The following is a 20,576-nucleotide window of genomic DNA, read 5'->3' on the forward strand; positions in this document are numbered from 1 at the left end:
AAGACGTCGGGTCACAGGAAGTGGGCGGTACCGTCAAGATGAGTTCCATGAGGTGTGTCCAGGTGATCCAGGTGATGTTCCTGTCACAAGACCAGTGGCCACACCAAATAATAACAGCAATATGATACAAATGTCTGCTTTAATCATCTTTTCTCCTGCTTTGTATCAACACAACTCCTCACACGTACTCTGTAAACAACCTTAAAAGACGACACGTGCACTATAAATAATGTCACGTGCACTATAAATAATGTTAAAAGACGACACGTGCACGTCCCACACACACGTTTCCTTTCTCTCTGGAAAGCTGCACACTAAGTGACTCATCGTTGGCAGCTTCTAGAACAAATCCAAATGCGAGGGATAAAAAAAAAACAGTTGAGTTGTGGAGACCCCGTGGAGACCATAAAAAAGAAGTGTTGTGATATCGGCTCTTTGGACTCAAGAGTCCTGCAGGACAGTGTACGGATGTTGGACCTCCAGGTTCAGTGTCCTGCAGGACAGTGTGCGAATGCTGGACCTCCAGATTCAGTGTCCTGCAGGACAGTGTGCGGATGCTGGACCTCCAGGTTCAGGTCCTGCAGGACAGTGTGCGGATGTTGGCCAGCAACCTCCTGCTGTACTGCCTGTGGTCTAGAGGGAGGACCTCCAGGACCGTCACTTTCACCCGACTCTCGTCCTGAGGAGAGGGAAGCATCGTCATGTGGACACTCCAATTATTACACACTATAATACATTCTTCTGACCACGGAACTTTCCTCCAGAAGGTCTTATCTTTGTCCATGTGACGTCAGATGATGGCCACAATACCCAGCAATATGTTTGGAGGAGAAAAGGTGAGGCCTTTAATCCCAGGAACACCAAGCCTACCGCCAAGCATGGTGGTGGTTGCATTAAAATGACCTAAAAACGCCTCTTTAAAAAATCATTGTTGGAAAAAAAATTGTTTTTTAATCTAACATTTTTTGCAAATGTACATGTAAAAAAAAAAAAAAATAATAATAATAATAATAAAATCCGCCCCAAAATGTCATTAAAAAAATTACTTTTATTTGTTTTTATTTTGTTTTTTAATCTAACATTTTTTGCAAATGTACATGTAAAAAAATAAATAATAATAAAATAAAAAATAAAATCCGCCCCAAAATGTCATTTAAAAAATTACTTTTATTTGTTTTTATTTTGCTTTTTAATCTAACATTTTTTGTAAATGTACATGTAAAAAAAAAATTATAATAAAATAAAATAAAATAAAATCCGCCCCAAAATGTCATTAAAAAAATTACTTTTATTTGTTTTTATTTTGTTTTTTAATCTAACATTTTTTGCAAATGTACATGTAAAATAATAATAATAATAAAATAAAATAAAATAAAATCCGCCCCAAAATGTCATTAAAAAAATTACTTTTGTTTTTATTTTGTTTTTTAATCCAACATTTTTTGCAAATGTACATGTAAAAAAAATAATAATAATAAAATAAAATAAAATAAAATCCGCCCCAAAATGTCATTGAAAAAATTACTTTTATTTGTTTTTATTTTGTTTTTTAATCAAACATTTTTTGCAAATGTACATGTAAAAATAAAATAAAATAAAATAAAATAAAATCCGCCCCAAAATGTCATTAAAAAAATTACTTTTGTTTTTATTTTGTTTTTTAATCTAACATTTTTTGCAAATGTACATGTAAAAAAAATTAAAATAAAATAAAATCGGCCCCAAAATGTCATTAAAAAAATTACTTTTATTTGTTTTTATTTTGTTTTTTAATCTAACATTTTTTGCAAATGTACATGTAAAAAAATAAAAAATAAAATAAAATAAAATCCGCCCAAAATGTCATTAAAAAATTACTTTTATTTGTTTTTATTTTGTTTTTTAATCTAACATTTTTTGCAAATGTACATGTAAAAAAAATAAAAAAATTAAATAAAATAAAATAAAATCCGCCCCAAAATGTCATTAAAAAAATTACTTTTGTTTTTATTTTGTTTTTTAATCCAACATTTTTTGCAAATGTACATGTAAAAAAAATAAAAAATAAAATAAAATAAAATCCGCCCCAAAATGTCATTAAAAAAATTACTTTTATTTGTTTTTATTTTGTTTTTTAATCAAACATTTTTTGCAAATGTACATGTAAAAATAAAATAAAATAAAATAAAATAAAATAAAATCCGCCCCAAAATGTCATTAAAAAATTACTTTTGTTTTTATTTTGTTTTTTAATCTAACATTTTTTGCAAATGTACATGTAAAAAAAATAAAAATAAAATAAAATCGGCCCCAAAATGTCATTAAAAAAATTACTTTTATTTGTTTTTATTTTGTTTTTTAATCTAACATTTTTTGCAAATGTACATGTAAAAAAATAAAAAATAAAATAAAATAAAATCCGCCCAAAATGTCATTAAAAAATTACTTTTATTTGTTTTTATTTTGTTTTTTAATCTAACATTTTTTGCAAATGTACATGTAAAAAAAATAAAAAAATAAAATAAAATAAAATAAAATCCGCCCCAAAATGTCATTAAAAAAATTACTTTTGTTTTTATTTTGTTTTTTAATCCAACATTTTTTGCAAATGTACATGTAAAAAAAAAAAATAAATAAATAAAATAAAATCCGCCCCAAAATGTCATTAAAAAAATTACTTTTATTTGTTTTTATTTTGTTTTTTAATCAAACATTTTTTGCAAATGTACATGTAAAAAAAATAAAAATAAAATAAAATAAAATCCGCCCCAAAATGTCATTAAAAAAATTACTTTTGTTTTTATTTTGTTTTTTAATCCAACATTTTTTGCAAATGTACATGTAAAAAAATAAAAAATAAAATAAAATAAAATCCGCCCAAAATGTCATTAAAAAAATTACTTTTATTTGTTTTTATTTTGTTTTTTAATCTAACATTTTTTGCAAATGTACATGTAAAAAAATAAAAATAAAAAATAAAATAAAATAAAATCCGCCCCAAAATGTCATTAAAAAAAATTACTTTTATTTGTTTTTATTTTGTTTTTTAATCTAACATTTTTTGCAAATGTACATGTAAAAAAATAAAAATAAAAAATTAAAAAATTAAATAAAATAAAATCCGCCCCAAAATGTCATTAAAAAAAATTACTTTTATTTGTTTTTATTTTGTTTTTTAATCTAACATTTTTTGCAAATGTACATGTAAAAAAAAAAAATAATAAAATAAAATAAAATAAAATCGGCCCCAAAATGTCATTAAAAAAAATTACTTTTATTTGTTTTTATTTTGTTTTTTAATCTAACATTTTTTGCAAATGTACATGTAAAAAAAAAAAAAAAAAAAAAAAAAAAAAATACAATCCGCCCCAAAATGTCATTTAAAAAATTACTTTTATTTGTTTTTATTTTGTTTTTTAATCTAACATTTTTTGCAAATGTACATGTAAAAAAAATAAAATAAAAAATAAAATAAAATAAAATCCGCCCCAAAATGTCATTAAAAAAATTACTTTTATTTGTTTTTATTTTGTTTTTTAATCTAACATTTTTTGCAAATGTACATGTAAAAAAAAAAAATAATAAAATAAAATAAAATAAAATCCACCCCAAAATGTCATAAAAAAAAATTACTTTTATTTTTATTTTGTTTTTTAATCCAACATTTTTTGCAAATGTACATGTAAAAAAAAAAAAATTAATAATAAAATAAAATAAAATCGGCCCCAAAATGTCATTAGAAAAAATTACTTTTAGTCGCTCCTGAGTATAAGTCGCACCCCCGGCCAAACTATGAAAGAAACTGCGACTTATAGTCCGAAAAATACTGTATATTTTGTGTGTATGAATATATATTCATAAATAAACAATTAATGATACAATGTATTGACTTAGAACACGGCCATCATGACACGTGACATAGTGTTGAAAGTTTGGGGAGGAAATGCCGTCCATATTTGGTCATCAAGTCAGCTGGAAAGACAGCAGAGCAGCGTTCATTAATCAGAAAAGAGCGTCTGGCATGTGTAGCGGCGTTCCACGAGCGCCTTCCCCGGAGGGTGAAGACGCCGACGCGCTCTCCGCCTTTCCGCTTAAACGCCGGTCGCCAATTAGCGTGCGCATAACGAGGTTAATTAGGCTGAGACGCACACACCGGCTAAATGCTAATTAATAAAGACCTTTGTCTTGCCGTTGCACATACATAACGAGCCTGTCGTCATGACGATGCTAATTGGCACCGCGGCGTGTTTATCCCTGCAGCAGTCAACAATCACGGCGTGACGCCACATTGATTATTATTAGTGGCCGCCCGTCATGAACGCATGTGGGTCACCCTGCGCCGGGAAAATGTCGTGCTTGAAGGCGACCTTGTCAAGTCAAGTCTTGTAAATAATGCACGACCCCCTTTTTCCAACTCCCAGTCTGTGGAACGCTCTCCCTGACCACCTGAGGGCACCACAGACTGTGGATGCTTTTAAAAAAGGCTCAAAAACCCTTCTTTTTAAAAAAAGCCTTTTTTTTTAGATATATGCATACTAATTATAGCTATTTGGCTGTTTTAATTTTTATTTATTTCTTTATTATCTTTTTTTTTAATACACTGTAGCACTTGGAGATTGTTTACTCAATATAAAGTGCTTTTTACAAATAAAATCTATTATTATTATTATTATAATCACAGCGAGCGAGTTGCATTCACCGTCCCCGGAATTCTCAGCGTCAACACAAATATTGCAGCTATATAGAATGTGTAAAACTATGACTATTTATTATTACTTAATTATCCTATTTATGTATAAATAAAGCGTTTACATGACTGTTCTATTCAACGTGCATGTCACTAAATTCTATAAAAAAATACTTTATTTTTGACCAAAATGACATTCATTAAGCACTGGTTCGGACCCCTTTTAGTACAGACACCATTTCAATGTTACAAAAACAATACTGAATGAAACATTACAGACAAATTGATGTGGTATAATGTATCATTATTAGGAATAAATAAAAAAATATAGATCTATTTACAACAAAGAATAACTTTATTACAATTATTTATAGTGTGTAACAGAATACATTTAGAGTGCATCAATTTGCCTGAAATTATTATTTTTTTAAACTAATTTTATCCGTAATAATTTACTAACTTTAATAATGAATTAAATAACTAATTAATTTTAATAATGCATAGTAATTTATAAATTTTAATAATTTAACAATTTAATTAATCAATACATTATTTAATTAATTTTTATAATCCAAAATAATCTATGAATTTTAATAATTGAATACTTTATTAATGTAGATAATTTAATAATGTAATTAATTTATTAATGTACATAATGTAATCATTTAATTTATTTATTTTTAATGATCCGTAGTAATGTATAAATTTTAATAATTTATTACTTTTAGTCATTCATAATAATGTATTAACTTTAATAATTTAAATAATTAATTAATTTAATAATGTATTACTTTTAGTAATCCGTAATAATTTATACATTTTAATAATTTTATAATTTAAACAATTTAATAATTTATTAATGTACATAATTTAATTTATTTTTAATGATCTGTAGTAAATTATTAATTTTAATAAATGAATAATGTATTACTTTTAGTAATCCATAATAATTTATAAATGTTAATAATTTAAATAATTAATTAATTTAATAATGTATTACTTTTAGTAATCCGTAATAATGTATACATTTTAATAATTGTATAATTTAAACAATTTAATAATTTATTAATGCACATAATTTAATAATTTAATTTATTTTTAATGATCTGTAGTAATTTATTAATTTTAATAATTGAATAATGTATTGCTTTTAGTAATCCATAATAATGTATCAATGTTAATAATTTAAATAATTCATTAATTTAATCATTTCTTACTTGTAGTAATTTGTAATAATTAAAATAATAAATAATAATTAAATAATTTATTAATGTACATAATTTAATAATGTATTTTTAATGATCTGTAGTCATTTATTAATTTTAATAATTTATATAATTTATAAATTTTAATAATTGAATTAATTAATTAATTTAAGAATGTATTACTTTTAGTAACCCGTAATAATTTATTTATTTAAATAATTTAATAATTTAAATAATTTAATAATCCGTGATAATTTACTACTAACTTAATAAATTAATACTAATTTAAACTGTGAACATGTTTTGATTGACTTAAACAATGTGATAGTGAAAAATAAAATTAAATAGACTCCATAAATAAGAATGTTCATATTGATCAACTCAGGAGCACAACACACAAACACATTTTTACTCAACAAAACTGCCAGAGAATAAAAAGACGTCGCTAAATTGAGCAAGTATTCATACGAAAAGAGCTCGCTTGTTAAAAAAAACACAAAAACAATGAAAGTATTTCCTGACATATTTGTTTGCACTTTTTTTGTCCTCCTTTGCTAAAAGTGTGCAGTGATTGATTGACAGCACTCACGTTGTACGTCTCCAGCTTGACCCGGGTCTTGAAGACGTGCGTGGTGTGGGTGACTTTCCTCAGCACTTCCTGGAAGGCGTCCTCGTCCTACAAGTCACACACCAAACACTCGCTGACTAGAAAATGATTCCATTCCAAATCAACATTATTTTTGAATGAAGTTGGGTGATCAACTACCTTCCTCATTAAAACAACTCGGACAAATTCCTACATTACTTCAAAGAAATAATAAAATTATACCCAAACATTTAATAAAGTGGATTACAGGACGGATTTAAAAAATAAATTAAAAAAAATTAATAGATTTTTTTATCTTTTTTAACAGTGAAGTGATTTATATTTATATAGCACTTTTCTCTAGTGACTCAAAGTGCTTTTACATAGTGAAACCCATTATCTTTAAAAGCAGTGTGGGTGGGTGAAGTGTCTTGCCCAAGGACTAGGATGGCAGAAGCGGGGATCGATCCCGGAACCCTCAAGTTGCTGGCACGGCCACTCTACCGACCGAGTTATACCGGCCCAAAATACAGTATATATTATAAATCCAAAAATAACTTTCAAAAATCGATTAAAAAAAAATTTTGTTTTGTTTTTTTTTCGAAAAAAACCCACCTTTTTTAAATTAAAATTTGGGGCGGAATTAAAAAAATAAATAAATAAAATTTACAATGTATTATTTGGTATATTAATTATAATTAAACTTTTTCAAAACAGGTTACAGCTTAGACAATTTCATTCTGGTTGCATGGAGATGGCCTGAAAACTTACCTTTCAAAAAACATTCTTGAAAAAAAATGTTTTCAATGTTAAAAAAAAAAAATAATAAAAAAAAATCTACATGCAAATTTATTTTTTTTAATTCCGCCCCAAAATTTTCTTTAAAAACTATTTTTTCGGGAAAAAAAAAAAAAAAGGCCTAAAAACGCATCTTCAAAAAATCGCTCTTGGAAAAAATAAAATTTTTAATCAAAATTTTTTTGTAAATGTACCGGTTTGTTTTGTTTTTTTCGGAAAAAAAAAACAACCTTTTTTAAATTAAAATTTGGGGCGGAATTAAAAAAATAAATAAATAAAATTTTGCACGTACCGTATTTTCCGCACTATTAGCCGCACCTAAAAACCACAAATTTACTCAAAAGCTGACAGTGCGGCTTTTAACCCGGTGCGCTTTATATATGGATTAATATTACGATTCATTTTCATAAAGTTTCGATCTCGCAACTACGGTAAACAGCCGCCATCTTTTTTCCCGGTAGAACAGGAAGCGCTTCTTCTTCTACGCAAGCAACCGCCAAGGTAAGCACCTGCCCCCATAGAACAGGAAGCGCTTCTTCTTCTACTGTAAGCAACCACCCGCCCGCGTAGAAGAAGAAAAAGCGCGCGGATATTACGTACGTTTCATTTCCTTTGTGTGTTTACATCTGTAAAGACCACAAAATGGCTCCTACTAAGCGACAGGTTTCCGGTTCATGAAAAGACGCAATCTCTCCATCCGCACACGGACTACTATTTCACAGCAACTGCCTAAAGACTTTCAAGAAAAGCTGGCTACTTTCCGTGCATATTGTAAAAACAAGATAGCTGAAAAAAAGATCCGGCCAGAGAACATTATCAACATGGACGAGGTTCCACTGACTTTTGATATTCCTGTGAACCGCACTGTGGATACAACGGGAGCACGTACGGTGAATATTCGCACCACAGGGAATGAGAAGTCATCCTTCACTGTGGTTCTAGCTTGCCATGCTAATGGCCAGAAACTTCCACCCATGGTGATATTCAAAAGGAAGACCTTGCCAAAAGAGACCTTTCCAGCCGGCGTCATCATAAAAGCTAACTCGAAGGGATGGATGAAGAAAAGATGAGCGAGTGGTTAAGGTAAGTTTAAGTTCACGCGAAGAGGCCGGGTGGCTTTTTTCACGCAGCTCCGTCCATGTTGATATACGACTCCATGCGCGCCCACATCACGCTGGTTTTTAATATATTATTAAAGTTTGACTGACCTATCTGACTGTTTTTTTGACATTCCTTTAGCGCAGTTAGATGCGGCTTATAACACGGGGCGGCTTATAGGTGGACAAAGTTTTGAAATATGCCGTTCATTGATGGCGCGGCTTATAACCCAGGGCGCCTTATGGTGCGGAAAATACGGTAGATTTTCTTCTATTTTTTTTTGTTACATTGAAAAAACATTTTTTCAAGAATGTTTTTTGAAAGGTACGTTTTCCGGCCATCTCCATGCAACCAGAATGAGATTATTTTCTAACCTGTAACTTGTTTTGAAAAAGTTTCATTATAATTAATATACCAAATAGTAAAAGTTGATTTTCAAGGTAAAAACAAGGACACAACGGCAGGGACTCGGATGGTGGACGCGGGAATCGAACCTGGAACAAATCGTTACAAATATGAATCGTGATTAATTAGGAAAAAAATTGATTTTTTTCTACTATAAAGTGGAGCTACTGTGTAAAAAAAAATAAAAAAAATTGAACATGATTCTATGTTCAAACCATTTGGTATAATATTTATTACGAAACTTTTTCAAAACAGGGTTAGGGGTTAGAAAAGTCATTCTGGTTGCATAAAAGTGCATCGTTAAAAAATCGTTCTCGGAAAAACAAAACATTTTAATCCAACATTTTTTGTAAATGTACATGTAAAAAAAAATAAAAAATCCGCCCCAAAATTTAATTTAAAAAACAATTAAAAAAAAATTTTTTTTTTAAGTATTTTGAAAAATGTGTTTTAAATCGATTTTTTTTTATAATCGATTAGATTCCGAATCAATTCAACATTAGTCTCTATTCAAACTTTTTCAAAACAGGTTACAGGTTAGAAAAGTCATTCTGGTTGCATGAAAATGGCCTAAAAGTGCATCTTTAAAAAATCGTTCTCGGAAAAACAAAAAATTTAATGCAACATTTTTTTAAATGTACATGTAAAAAAAAGAAAGAAAATCCGCCCCAAAATTTAATTTAAAAAACTATTTAAAAAAAAAAATTTAATCCAACATTTTTTGTAAATGTACATGTAAAAAAAAGAAAGAAAATCCGCCCCAAAATTTAATTAAAAAAACTATTTAATTTTTTTTTTTTAAGTATTTTGAAAAATGTGTTTTAAATCGATTTTTTTTTATAATCGATTAGATTCCGAATCAATTCAACATTAGTCTCTATTCAAACTTTTTCAAAACAGGTTACAGGTTAGAAAAGTCATTCTGGTTGCATGAAAATGGCCTAAAAGTGCGTCTTTAAAAAATCGTTCTCGGAAAAACAAAAAATTTTAATCCAACATTTTTTGTAAATGTACATGTAAAAAAAAAGAAAGAAAATCCGCCCCAAAATTTAATTTAAAAAACAATTTAAAATTATTATTTTTTTAAGTATTTTGAAAAATGTGTTTTAAATCGATTTTTGAAAATTATGACTGGATTTATAATCGATTTGATTCTGAATCAATTCAACATTAGTCTGTATTCAAACTTTTTCAAAACAGGTTTCAGGTTAGAAAAGTCATTCTGGTTGCAATAAAATGGCCTAAAAAGGCATCTTTGAAAAATTATTCTTGGGAAAATCTAATCTAACATTTTTTGTAAATGTACATGTTAAAAAAAAAAAAAAAAAGAAAGAAAATCCGCCCCAAAATTTAATTTAAAAAACAATTAAAAATTATTTTTTTTTTAAGTATTTTGAAAAATGTGTTTTAAATCGATTTTTGAAAATTATGACTGGATTTATAATCGATTAGATTCCGAATCAATTCAACATTAGTCTCTATTCAAACTTTTTCAAAACAGGTTACAGGTTAGAAAAGTCATTCTGGTTGCAATAAAATGGCCTAAAAAGGCATCTTTGAAAAGTTATTCTTGGGAAAATCTAATCTAACATTTTTTGTAAATGTACATGTAAAAAAAAAAAAAAAAAAAAAAAAAAAAAGTCCGCCCCAAAAATTTTATTTAAAAAACTTTTTTTTTTCCTTTTTTACTTATTTTTTTTATTTCAAATCGATTTTTTATAATTATGACTGGATTTATAATCGATTAGATTCCAAATCAATTCAATATTAGTCTCTATTCAAACTTTTTCAAAACAGATTACAGGTTAGAAAAGTCATTCTGGTTGCAATAAAATGGCCTAAAAAGGCATCTTTGAAAAATCATTCTTGGGAAAATCTAATCTAACATTTTTTGTAAATGTACATGTAAAAATAGAAAATAAATAAAAAAGTCCGCCCCAAAAATGTTATTTAAAAAACTTTTTTTTCCTTTTTTACTTATTTTTTTATTTCAAATCGATTTTTTACAATTATGACTGGATTTATAATCGATTAGATTCCAAATCAATTCAACATTAGTCTCTATTCAAACTTTTTCAAAACAGGTTAGAGGTTAGAACATTTAATTCTGGTTGTATGAAGATGGCTGTATCTTAAAAACAAACAAACAAAAAAAAAGTACATGTAAAAAAAATTATATAAAAAAATTATGCCCTAAAATTTTTATTAAAAAAAACGTTAAAAAAAAAAAATAATCCCAATCTGGTTGCATGGAGATGGCCTGAAAACTTACCTTTCGAAAAACATTCTTGGACAATTTTTTTTTCAATGTAAAAAAAATAAAAAATAAAAATCTACATGCTAAATTTAAAAAAATGTTTAATTCCGCCCCAAAATTTTATTAAAAAAAACTTTATTTTTCTTAAAAAAAATAACAAAAAAACATTTTATTTATAATATATATTTTGGGGGCTCGGTTGGTAGTAACTTGAGGGTTCCGGGTTCGATCCCCGCTTCCGCCATTCTCGTCACTGCCCTTGTGTCCTTGGGCAAGACACTTTATCCACCTGCTCCCAGTGTCACCCACACTGCTTTAAATGTAACTTAGATATTGGCTTTCACTATGTAAAAGCGCTTTGAGTCACTGGAGAAAAACGCTATATAAATATATAAATACACTTCACTTCACTATAATCGATTCTATTCTGATTATTACATTTTGACTGGATCTACAGTCGGCATGAATAGGAATCATTTTGTTGTGCAACCCTACTACTTCAAACACAACGTGTGTGTGTGTGTGTGTGTGTGTGTGTGTGTGTGTGTGTGTGTGTGTGTGTGTGTGTGTGTCTCACCGTGTCCCTCAGACATCCCAGAGCGTCGGCGCTCACACCCAGTAAGGCCTCCGCAGTCTCCTGGAAGCAGGTCACCCACTGGTTGTCCTCAAAGTCTGCTAAGTTGACCTGAACACAGACCCCAGATCAGACCTGAACACAGACCCCAGATCAGACCTGAACACAGACCCCACATCATTGACCTGAACAGACCCCACATCATTGACCTGAACACAGACCCAAGATCAGACCTGAACAGACCCCACATCATTGACCTGAACAGACCCCACATCATTGACCTGAACAGACCCCACATCATTGACCTGAACACAGACCCCAGATCATTGACCTGAACACAGACCCCACATCATTGACTTGAACAGACCCCACATTATTGACCTGAACACAGACCCCACATCATTGACCTGAACAGACCCCACATCATTGACCTGAACACAGACCCCAGATCAGACCTGAACACAGACCCCACATCAGTGACCTGAACACAGACCCCACATCATTGACCTGAACACAGACCCCAGATCAGACCTGAACACAGACCCCACATCATTGACCTGAACAGACCCCACATCATTGACCTGAACACAGACCCCAGATCAGACCTGAACACAGACCCCAGATCAGACCTGAACAGACCCCACATCATTGACCTGAACAGACCCCACATCATTGACCTGAACACAGACCCCAGATCAGACCTGAACACAGACCCCACATCATTGACCTGAACACAGACCCCAGACCAGACCTGAACACAGACCCCACATCATTGACCTGAACAGACCCCACATCATTGACCTGAACACAGACCCCAGATCAGACCTGAACAGACCCCACATCAGACCTGAACACAGACCCCAGATCAGACCTGAACAGACCCCACATCATTGACCTGAACAGACCCCACATCATTGACCTGAACACAGACCCCACATCATTGACCTGAACACAGACCCCACATCATTGACCTGAACAGACCCCACATCATTGACCTGAACACAGACCCCACATCATTGACCTGAACACAGACCCCAGATCAGACCTGAACACAGACCCCACATCATTGACCTGAACAGACCCCAGATCAGCCTGAACACAGACCCCACATCATTGACCTGAACACAGACCCCAGATCAGACCTGAACAGACCCCACATCATTGACCTGAACACAGACCCCAGATCAGACCTGAACACAGACCCCAGATCAGACCTGAACACAGACCCCACATCATTGACCTGAACAGACCCCACATCATTGACCTGAACACAGACCCCAGATCAGACCTGAACACAGACCCCACATCATTGACCTGAACACAGACCCCAGATCAGACGTGAACAGACCCCACATCATTGACCTGAACAGACCCCAGATCATTGACCTGAACACAGACCCCAGATCAGACCTGAACACGGACCCCACATCATTGACCTGAACACAGACCCCAGATCAGACCTGAACACAGACCCCACATCATTGACCTGAACACAGACCCCACATCATTGACCTGAACACAGACCCCAGATCAGACCTGAACACAGACCCCACATCATTGACCTGAACACAGACCCCAGATCAGACCTGAACACAGACCCCAGATCAGACCTGAACACAGACCCCACATCAAACCTGAACAGACCCCACATCATTGACCTGAACACAGACCCCAGATCAGACCTGAACACAGACCCCACATCATTGACCTGAACAGACCCCACATCATTGACCTGAACACAGACCACAGATCAGACCTGAACACAGACCCCACATCATTGACCTGAACACAGACCCCAGATCAGACCTGAACACAGACCCCAGATCATTGACCTGAACAGACCCCACATCATTGACCTGAACACAGACCCCACATCATTGACCTGAACACAGACCCCAGATCAGACCTGAACACAGACCCCACATCATTGACCTGAACACAGACCCCAGATCAGACCTGAACAGACCCCACATCATTGACCTGAACACAGACCCCAGATCAGACCTGAACACAGACCCCAGATCACTTCTCCTGCCACCACTTCAGCATCGCACGTCTCACTCACGGAGAGAATGAATCTGTACTTGAAGTCGGGGAAGTCCTTGTCACACTTCTGGCAGTGGTAGCGTCCGTCGCGCTCCACCACCTTCTTGTTGCAGGAGGTGCTGGGACAGGCCCGGTAAAGACAGTTCTCTTTGCGTATGAACAGAACCGTGGCCACGCAGCTGCAGTAGTCCGCCTGCACACACGTGGCACACACCCACAAAACATCGGGTCAAAACTTGGCTTCGTTGGCTGAAACGCTGCCAGGAAGCTCACCCACCACCACCACCGCAATTTTATTAAAAAAACTATTTTTATTTTTTAAGTATTTTTATTTTTTTACATTTAAAATCAATTTTTTAAAATTATGACTGGATTTATAATCGATTTGATTCTGAATCAATTCAACATTAGTCTCTATTCAAACTTTTTCAAAACAGATTACAGGCTAGAACATTTAATTCTGGTTGCAAGAAAATTGCCTAAAAACGCATCTTAAAAAAATAATTTTTGGGGAAAAAAAAGTTTTTTAATCTATCATTTTTTGTATATGAAAATGTAAAAAAAATTTTTTTTAATCCGCCCCACATTTTTATTAAAAAAACTATTTTTATTTTTATTTTTTAAGTATTTTAATTTTTTTACATTTAAAATAAATTTTTTTAAATTATGACTGGATTTATAATCGATTTGATTCCGAATCAATTCAACATTAGTCTCTATTCAAACTTTTTCAAAACCGGTCACAGGCTAGAAAAGTCATTCTGGTTGCATGAAAATTGCCTAAAAACACATCTTTAAAAAATCGTTCTTGGGGAAAAAAAAATCATTTTAATCTAACATTTTTTGTAAATGTACATGTAAAAATTTTTTTTTTTAAAATCCGCCCCAAAATTTTATAAAAAAAAAAAAAAAAAAATCTTTTTTTTTTTTAAGTCTTTTTTACATTTTAAATCGATTTTTTATAATTATGACTGGATTTATAATCGATTTGATTCCGAATCAATTCAACATTAGTCTCTATTCAAACTTTTTCAAAACAGGTTACAGGCTAGAACATTTAATTCTGGTTGCATGAAAATTGCCTAAAAACACATCTTTAAAAAATCGTTCTTGGGAAAAAAAATAATTTTAATCTAACATTTTTTGTAAATGTACATGTAAAAAAAAATTGTTTAAATCCGCCCCAAAATTTTATAAAAAAAAACTTTTTTTCTTTTTTTTTTAATTATAATTTTTTTTTACATTTTAAATCGATTTTTTATAATTATGACTGGATTTATAATCGATTTGATTCTGAATCAAAAAAACATTAGTCTCTATTCAAACTTTTTCAAAACAGGTTAGAAAAGTCATTCTGGTTGCATGCACGCATCTTTAAAAAATTGTTCTTGGAAAAAAAAAAGTTTTTAATCTAACATTTAAAAAAAAATGTTTTAAATCCGCCCCAAAATGTTATTAAAAAAGTATTTTTATTTTTATTTTTTTTAAGTATTTTTTTTTAACATTTTAATCGATTTTTAAAAATTATGACTGGATTTATAATCGATTTGATTCCGAATCAATTCAACATTAGTTTCTATTCAAACTTTTTCAAAACAGGTTACACGTTAGAAAAGTCATTCTGGTTGCATGAAAATTGCCTAAAAACGCATCTTTAAAAAATCGTTCTTGGAAATAAAAAGTTTTTTAATCCAACATTTTTTGTAAATGTACATGTAAACATTTCTTTTTGTAAATCCGCCCCAAAATTTGATAAAAAAAACCTTTTTTTCTTTTTTTTTTTAATTTTTTTTAAATCGATTTTTTATAATTATGACTGGATTTATAATCGATTTGATTCCGAATCAATTCAACATTAGTTTCTATTCAAACTTTTTCAAAACAGGTTACACGTTAGAAAAGTCATTCTGGTTGCATGAAAATTGCCTAAAAACGCATCTTTAAAAAAATCGTTCTTGGAAATAAAAAGTTTTTTAATCTAACATTTTTTGTAAATGTACATGTAAACATTTCTTTTTGTAAATCCGCCCCAAAATTTGATAAAAAAAAACTTTTTTTCTTTTTTTTTTTTCTTTTTTTTTTTTTTTTACATTTTAAATCGATTTTTTATAATTATGACTGGATTTATAATCGATTTGATTCTGAATCAATTTAACATTAGTCTCTATTCAAACTTTTTCAAAACAGGTTAGAAAAGTCATTCTGGTTGCATGGAGATGGCCTAAAAAAGCATCTTTAAAAAATTGTTCTTGGAAAAAAAAAAAGTTTTTAATCTATCATTTTTTGTAAATGTACATGTAAAAAAAAATGTTTTAAATCCGCCCCAAAATGTTATTAAAAAAGTATTTTTATTTGTATTTTTTTTAAGTATATATTTTTTTTACATTTTAAATTGATTTTTAAAAATTATGACTGGATTTATAATCGATTTGATTCCGAATCAATTCAACATTAGTTTCTATTCAAACTTTTTCAAAACAGGTTACAGGCTAGAAAAGTCATTCTGGTTGCATGAAAATTGCCTAAAAACGCATCTTTAAAAAATCGTTCTTGGAAATAAAAAGTTTTTTAATCTAACATTTTTTGTAAATGTACATGTAAACATTTTTTTTTGTAAATCCGCCCCAAAATTTTATAAAAAAAAACTTTTTTTCTTTTTTTTTAAATTATTATTTTTTTTTTACATTTTAAATCGATTTTTTATAATTATGACTGGATTTATAATCGATTTGATTCTGAATCAAAAAAACATTAGTCTCTATTCAAACTTTTTCAAAACAGGTTACAGGTTAGAAAAGTCATTCTGGTTGCATGAAAATTGCCTAAAAACGCATCTTTAAAAAATTGTTCTTGGAAAAAAAAAGATTTTTAATCCAACATTTTTTGTAAATGTACATGTAAACATTTTTTTTTGTAAATCCACCCCAAAATTTTATAAAAAAAAACTTCTTTTTTTTTTTTACATTTTAAATCGACTTTTTATAATTATGACTGGATTTATAATCGATTTGATTCTGAATTAGTCTCTATTCAAACTTTTTCAAAACAGGTTAGAAAAGTCATTCTGGTTGCATGGAGATAGCCTAAAAACACATCTTTAAAAAATTGTTCTTGGAAAAAAAAAAAGTTTTTAATCTAACATTTTTTGTAAATGTACATGTAAAAAAAATGTTTTAAATCCGCCCCAAAATGTTATTAAAATTTTTTTTTATTTAATTTTTTTTTAAGTATATATTTTTTTTACATTTTAAATCAATTTTTAAAAATTATGACTGGATTTATAATCGATTTGATTCCGAATCAATTCAACATTAGTTTCTATTCAAACTTTTTCAAAACAGGTTACAGGCTAGAAAAGTCATTCTGGTTGCATGAAAATTGCCTAAAAACGCATCTTTAAAAAATCGTTCTTGGGAAAAAAAAATCATTTTAATCTAACATTTTTTGTAAATGTACATGTTAAAAAAAAAATTTTTTTTAATCTGCCCCAAAATTTTATAAAAAAAATTGTTTTTCTTTTTTTTTTTAAAGTATTTTTTTTTTTTACATTTTAAATCGATTTTTTAAAATGATGACTGGATTTATAATTGACTTGATTCTGAATCAATTCAACATTAGTTTCTATTCAAACTTTTTCAAAACAGGTTACAGGCTAGAAAAGTAATTCTGGTTGCATGAAAATTGCCTAAAAACGCATCTTTAAAAAATCGTTCTTGGGAAAAAAAATCATTTTAATCTAACATTTTTTGTAAATGTACATGTAAAAATTTTTTTTTTTTAAATCCGCCCCAAAATTTTATAAAAAAAATAATAATAATAATTCTTTTTTTTTTTAAAGTCTTTTTTACATTTTAAATCGATTTTTTATAATTATGACTGGATTTATAATCGATTTGATTCCGAATCAATTCAACATTAGTCTCTATTCAAACTTTTTCAAAACAGGTTACAGGCTAGAACATTTAATTCTGGTTGCATGAAAATTGCCTAAAAACACATCTTTAAAAAATCGTTCTTGGGAAAAAAAATAATTTTAATCTAACATTTTTTGTAAATGTACATGTAAAAAAATTTTTTTTAAATCCGCCCCAAAATTTTATAAAAAAAAACTTTTTTTCTTTTTTTTTTAATTATTATTTTTTTTTTACATTTTAAATCGATTTTTTATAATTATGACTGGATTTATAATCGATTTGATTCTGAATCAAAAAAACATTAGTCTCTATTCAAACTTTTTCAAAACAGGTTAGAAAAGTCATTCTGGTTGCATGGAGATGGCCTAAAAACGCATCTTTAAAAAATTGTTCTTGGAAAAAAAAAAGTTTTTAATCTAACATTTTTTGTAAATGTACATGTAAAAAAAAATTTTTTGAATCCGCCCCAAAATGTTATTAAAATGTTATTTTTATTTTTTTTAAGTATATTTTTTTTTTACATTTTAAATCGATTTTTTATAATTATGACTGGATTTATAATCGATTTGATTCCGAATCAATTCAACATTAGTCTCTATTCAAACTTTTTCAAAACCGGTCACAGGCTAGAAAAGTCATTCTGGTTGCATGAAAATTGCCTAAAAACACATCTTTAAAAAATCGTTCTTGGGAAAAAAAAATCATTTTAATCTAACATTTTTTGTAAATGTACATGTTAAAAAAAATTGTTTTTTAAATCTGCCCCAAAATTTTATAAAAAAACCTTTTTTTCTTTTTTTTTAATTATTTTTTTTTTTACATTTTAAATCAATTTTTTATAATTATGACTCGATTTATAATCGATTTGATCCTGAATCGATTTAACATTAGTCTCTATTCAAACTTTTTCAAAACAGGTTAGAAAAGTCATCCTGGTTGCATGGAGATAGCCTAAAAAGGCATCTTTAAAAAATTGTTCTTGGGAAAAAAAAAAAGTTTTTAATCTATCATTTTTTTGTAAATGTACATGTAAAAAAAATGTTTTAAATCCGCCCCAAAATGTTATTAAAATTTTTTTTTTATTTTTTTTAAGTATATATTTTTTTTACATTTTAAATCGATTTTTAAAAATTATGACTGGATTTATAATCGATTTGATTCTGAATCAATTTAACATTAGTCTCTATTCAAACTTTTTCAAAACAGGTTACAGGCTAGAAAAGTCATTCTGGTTGCATGAAAATGGCCTAAAAACGCATCTTTAAAAAATCGTTCTTGGAAAAAATAAAAAATTTTAATCTACATTTTTTTGTAAATGTACATGTAAAAAAATGTTTTTTAAATCCGCCCCACAATTTTATTAAAAAACTATTTTTATGCTTATTTTTTAAGTATTTTAATTTTTTTACATTTTAAATACATTTTTAAAAATTATGACTGGATTTATAATCGATTTGATTCCGAATTAATTCAACATTAGTTTCTATTCAAACTTTTTCAAAACAGGTTACAGGCTAGAAAAGTCATTCTGGTTGCATGAAAATTGCCTAAAAACGCATCTACAAAAAATCGTTCTTGGAAAAAATAAAATTTTTAATCAAATTTTTTTTGTAAATGTACATGTAAAAATTTTTTATTTTTTAAATCCGCCCCAAAACGTTATTAAAAAAGTATTTTTTTTTTTTTTTTTTTTTTTACGTTTTTTTTTTTTTTTCAATTTTAAATCTATTTTTTAAAATTATGACTGGATTTATAAGCGATTTGATTCTGAATCAATTCAACATGAGTCTCTATTCAAACTTTTTCAAAACAGGTTACAGGCTAGAAAAGTCATTCTGGTTGCATGGAGATGGCCAAAAACGCATCTTTAAAAAATCGTTCTTGGAAAAAACATTTTTTTTAATTTAACATTTTTTTGTAAATGTACATGTAAAAAAAAATGTTTAAATCCGCCCCAAAATGTTATTAAAAAAAAACTTTTTTTTAATTTTTTAAATTTTAAATCTATTTTTTTTAATTATGACTGGATTTATAATCGATTTGATTCCGAATCAATTCAACATTAGTCTCTATTCAAACTTTTTCAAAACAGGTTACAGGCTAGAACATTTAATTCTGGTTGCAAGAAAATTGCCTAAAAACGCATCTTAAAAAAATCATTTTTGGGGAAAAAAAAGTTTTTTAATCTAACATTTTTTGTATATGAAAATGTAAACTTTTTTTTTTTAATCCGCCCCACATTTTTATTAAAAAAACTATTTTTATTTTTATTTAAGTATTTTAATTTTTTTTACATTTAAAATCAATTTTTAAAAATTATGACTAGTATAGTAATTAATTAAAAACGGTACTATACTCTGTTTGAAAAGTACTGGTTCCCCATATTTTTTGTATTTTTTTACAGGCGTGACGACGCGTCATTGTTGCTGGTTTTATGAGCAGAGGAGCATGTTGGGCAGCGCACACGCACTGAGTACTTACAAGCAGACAGTGTGTAGACAGAAAAGGGAGAATGGACGCATTTTGGTGTAAAAAGTGACAATAAAGGTGAAGTTATAACACTGAAACACCCTCAGGAAGAGCTGCTTTAAGACATGGCTAGCTTGCTAGCGGCTAACGTCCATCCGCAATGTTTTAGCTACTTCTAAATCACTAATCCCGGCCTCCATGGCGACGAATAAAGTGAGTTTCTTACAAGTAGCATTATCACTGGAGGACGAGGAATAATAAGGAGTCTGTTTCTTTACTTACTACTAAAAGACAAGTTGTCTAGTATTTTATTTAAGGACTAAATGACAATAATAAACATATGTTTCATGTACTCTAACATTTGTTGTTCAAATAAAGTCAATAATGACATTTTTTGTGGTGCCCTTTATTTAGAAAAGTATGTTACATGTTGGTACCGGTACCAACATATTGGTATGGGACAAGACTACTAGATTGTATTGACTGCAATATTGTTCAATGAAAGACACTTATTACGTATTTATAGCTTGTGTGCTATTGTGTGCTTAGCTGTGGCGT

The 20,576-nt window shown here is 29.4% G+C and overlaps 1 protein-coding gene across 2 annotated transcripts in view; it reads right to left on the minus strand.

Moving 5' to 3' along the window:
• Positions 1-467: 467 nt before the first annotated feature.
• The window catches only part of LOC133577450 (replication protein A 70 kDa DNA-binding subunit-like), a 110,956-nt gene continuing 90,847 nt past the window's right edge, over positions 468-20,576 (minus strand). For both annotated transcript variants that reach the window (XM_061931300.2, XM_061931299.2), the window contains exons 14-17: positions 13,655-13,828; positions 11,593-11,700; positions 6,461-6,547; positions 468-679 (exon numbers count right to left, since the gene is read on the minus strand). In XM_061931300.2, coding sequence (XP_061787284.2) covers positions 572-679; positions 6,461-6,547; positions 11,593-11,700; positions 13,655-13,828 — 477 coding nt within the window. In that variant the 3' untranslated portion in view covers positions 468-571. The remainder of the gene's footprint in view (positions 680-6,460; positions 6,548-11,592; positions 11,701-13,654; positions 13,829-20,576) is intronic.

Source organism: Nerophis lumbriciformis, linkage group LG37, assembly GCF_033978685.3.
Source record: "Nerophis lumbriciformis linkage group LG37, RoL_Nlum_v2.1, whole genome shotgun sequence".
NCBI lineage: Eukaryota > Metazoa > Chordata > Actinopteri > Syngnathiformes > Syngnathidae > Nerophis > Nerophis lumbriciformis.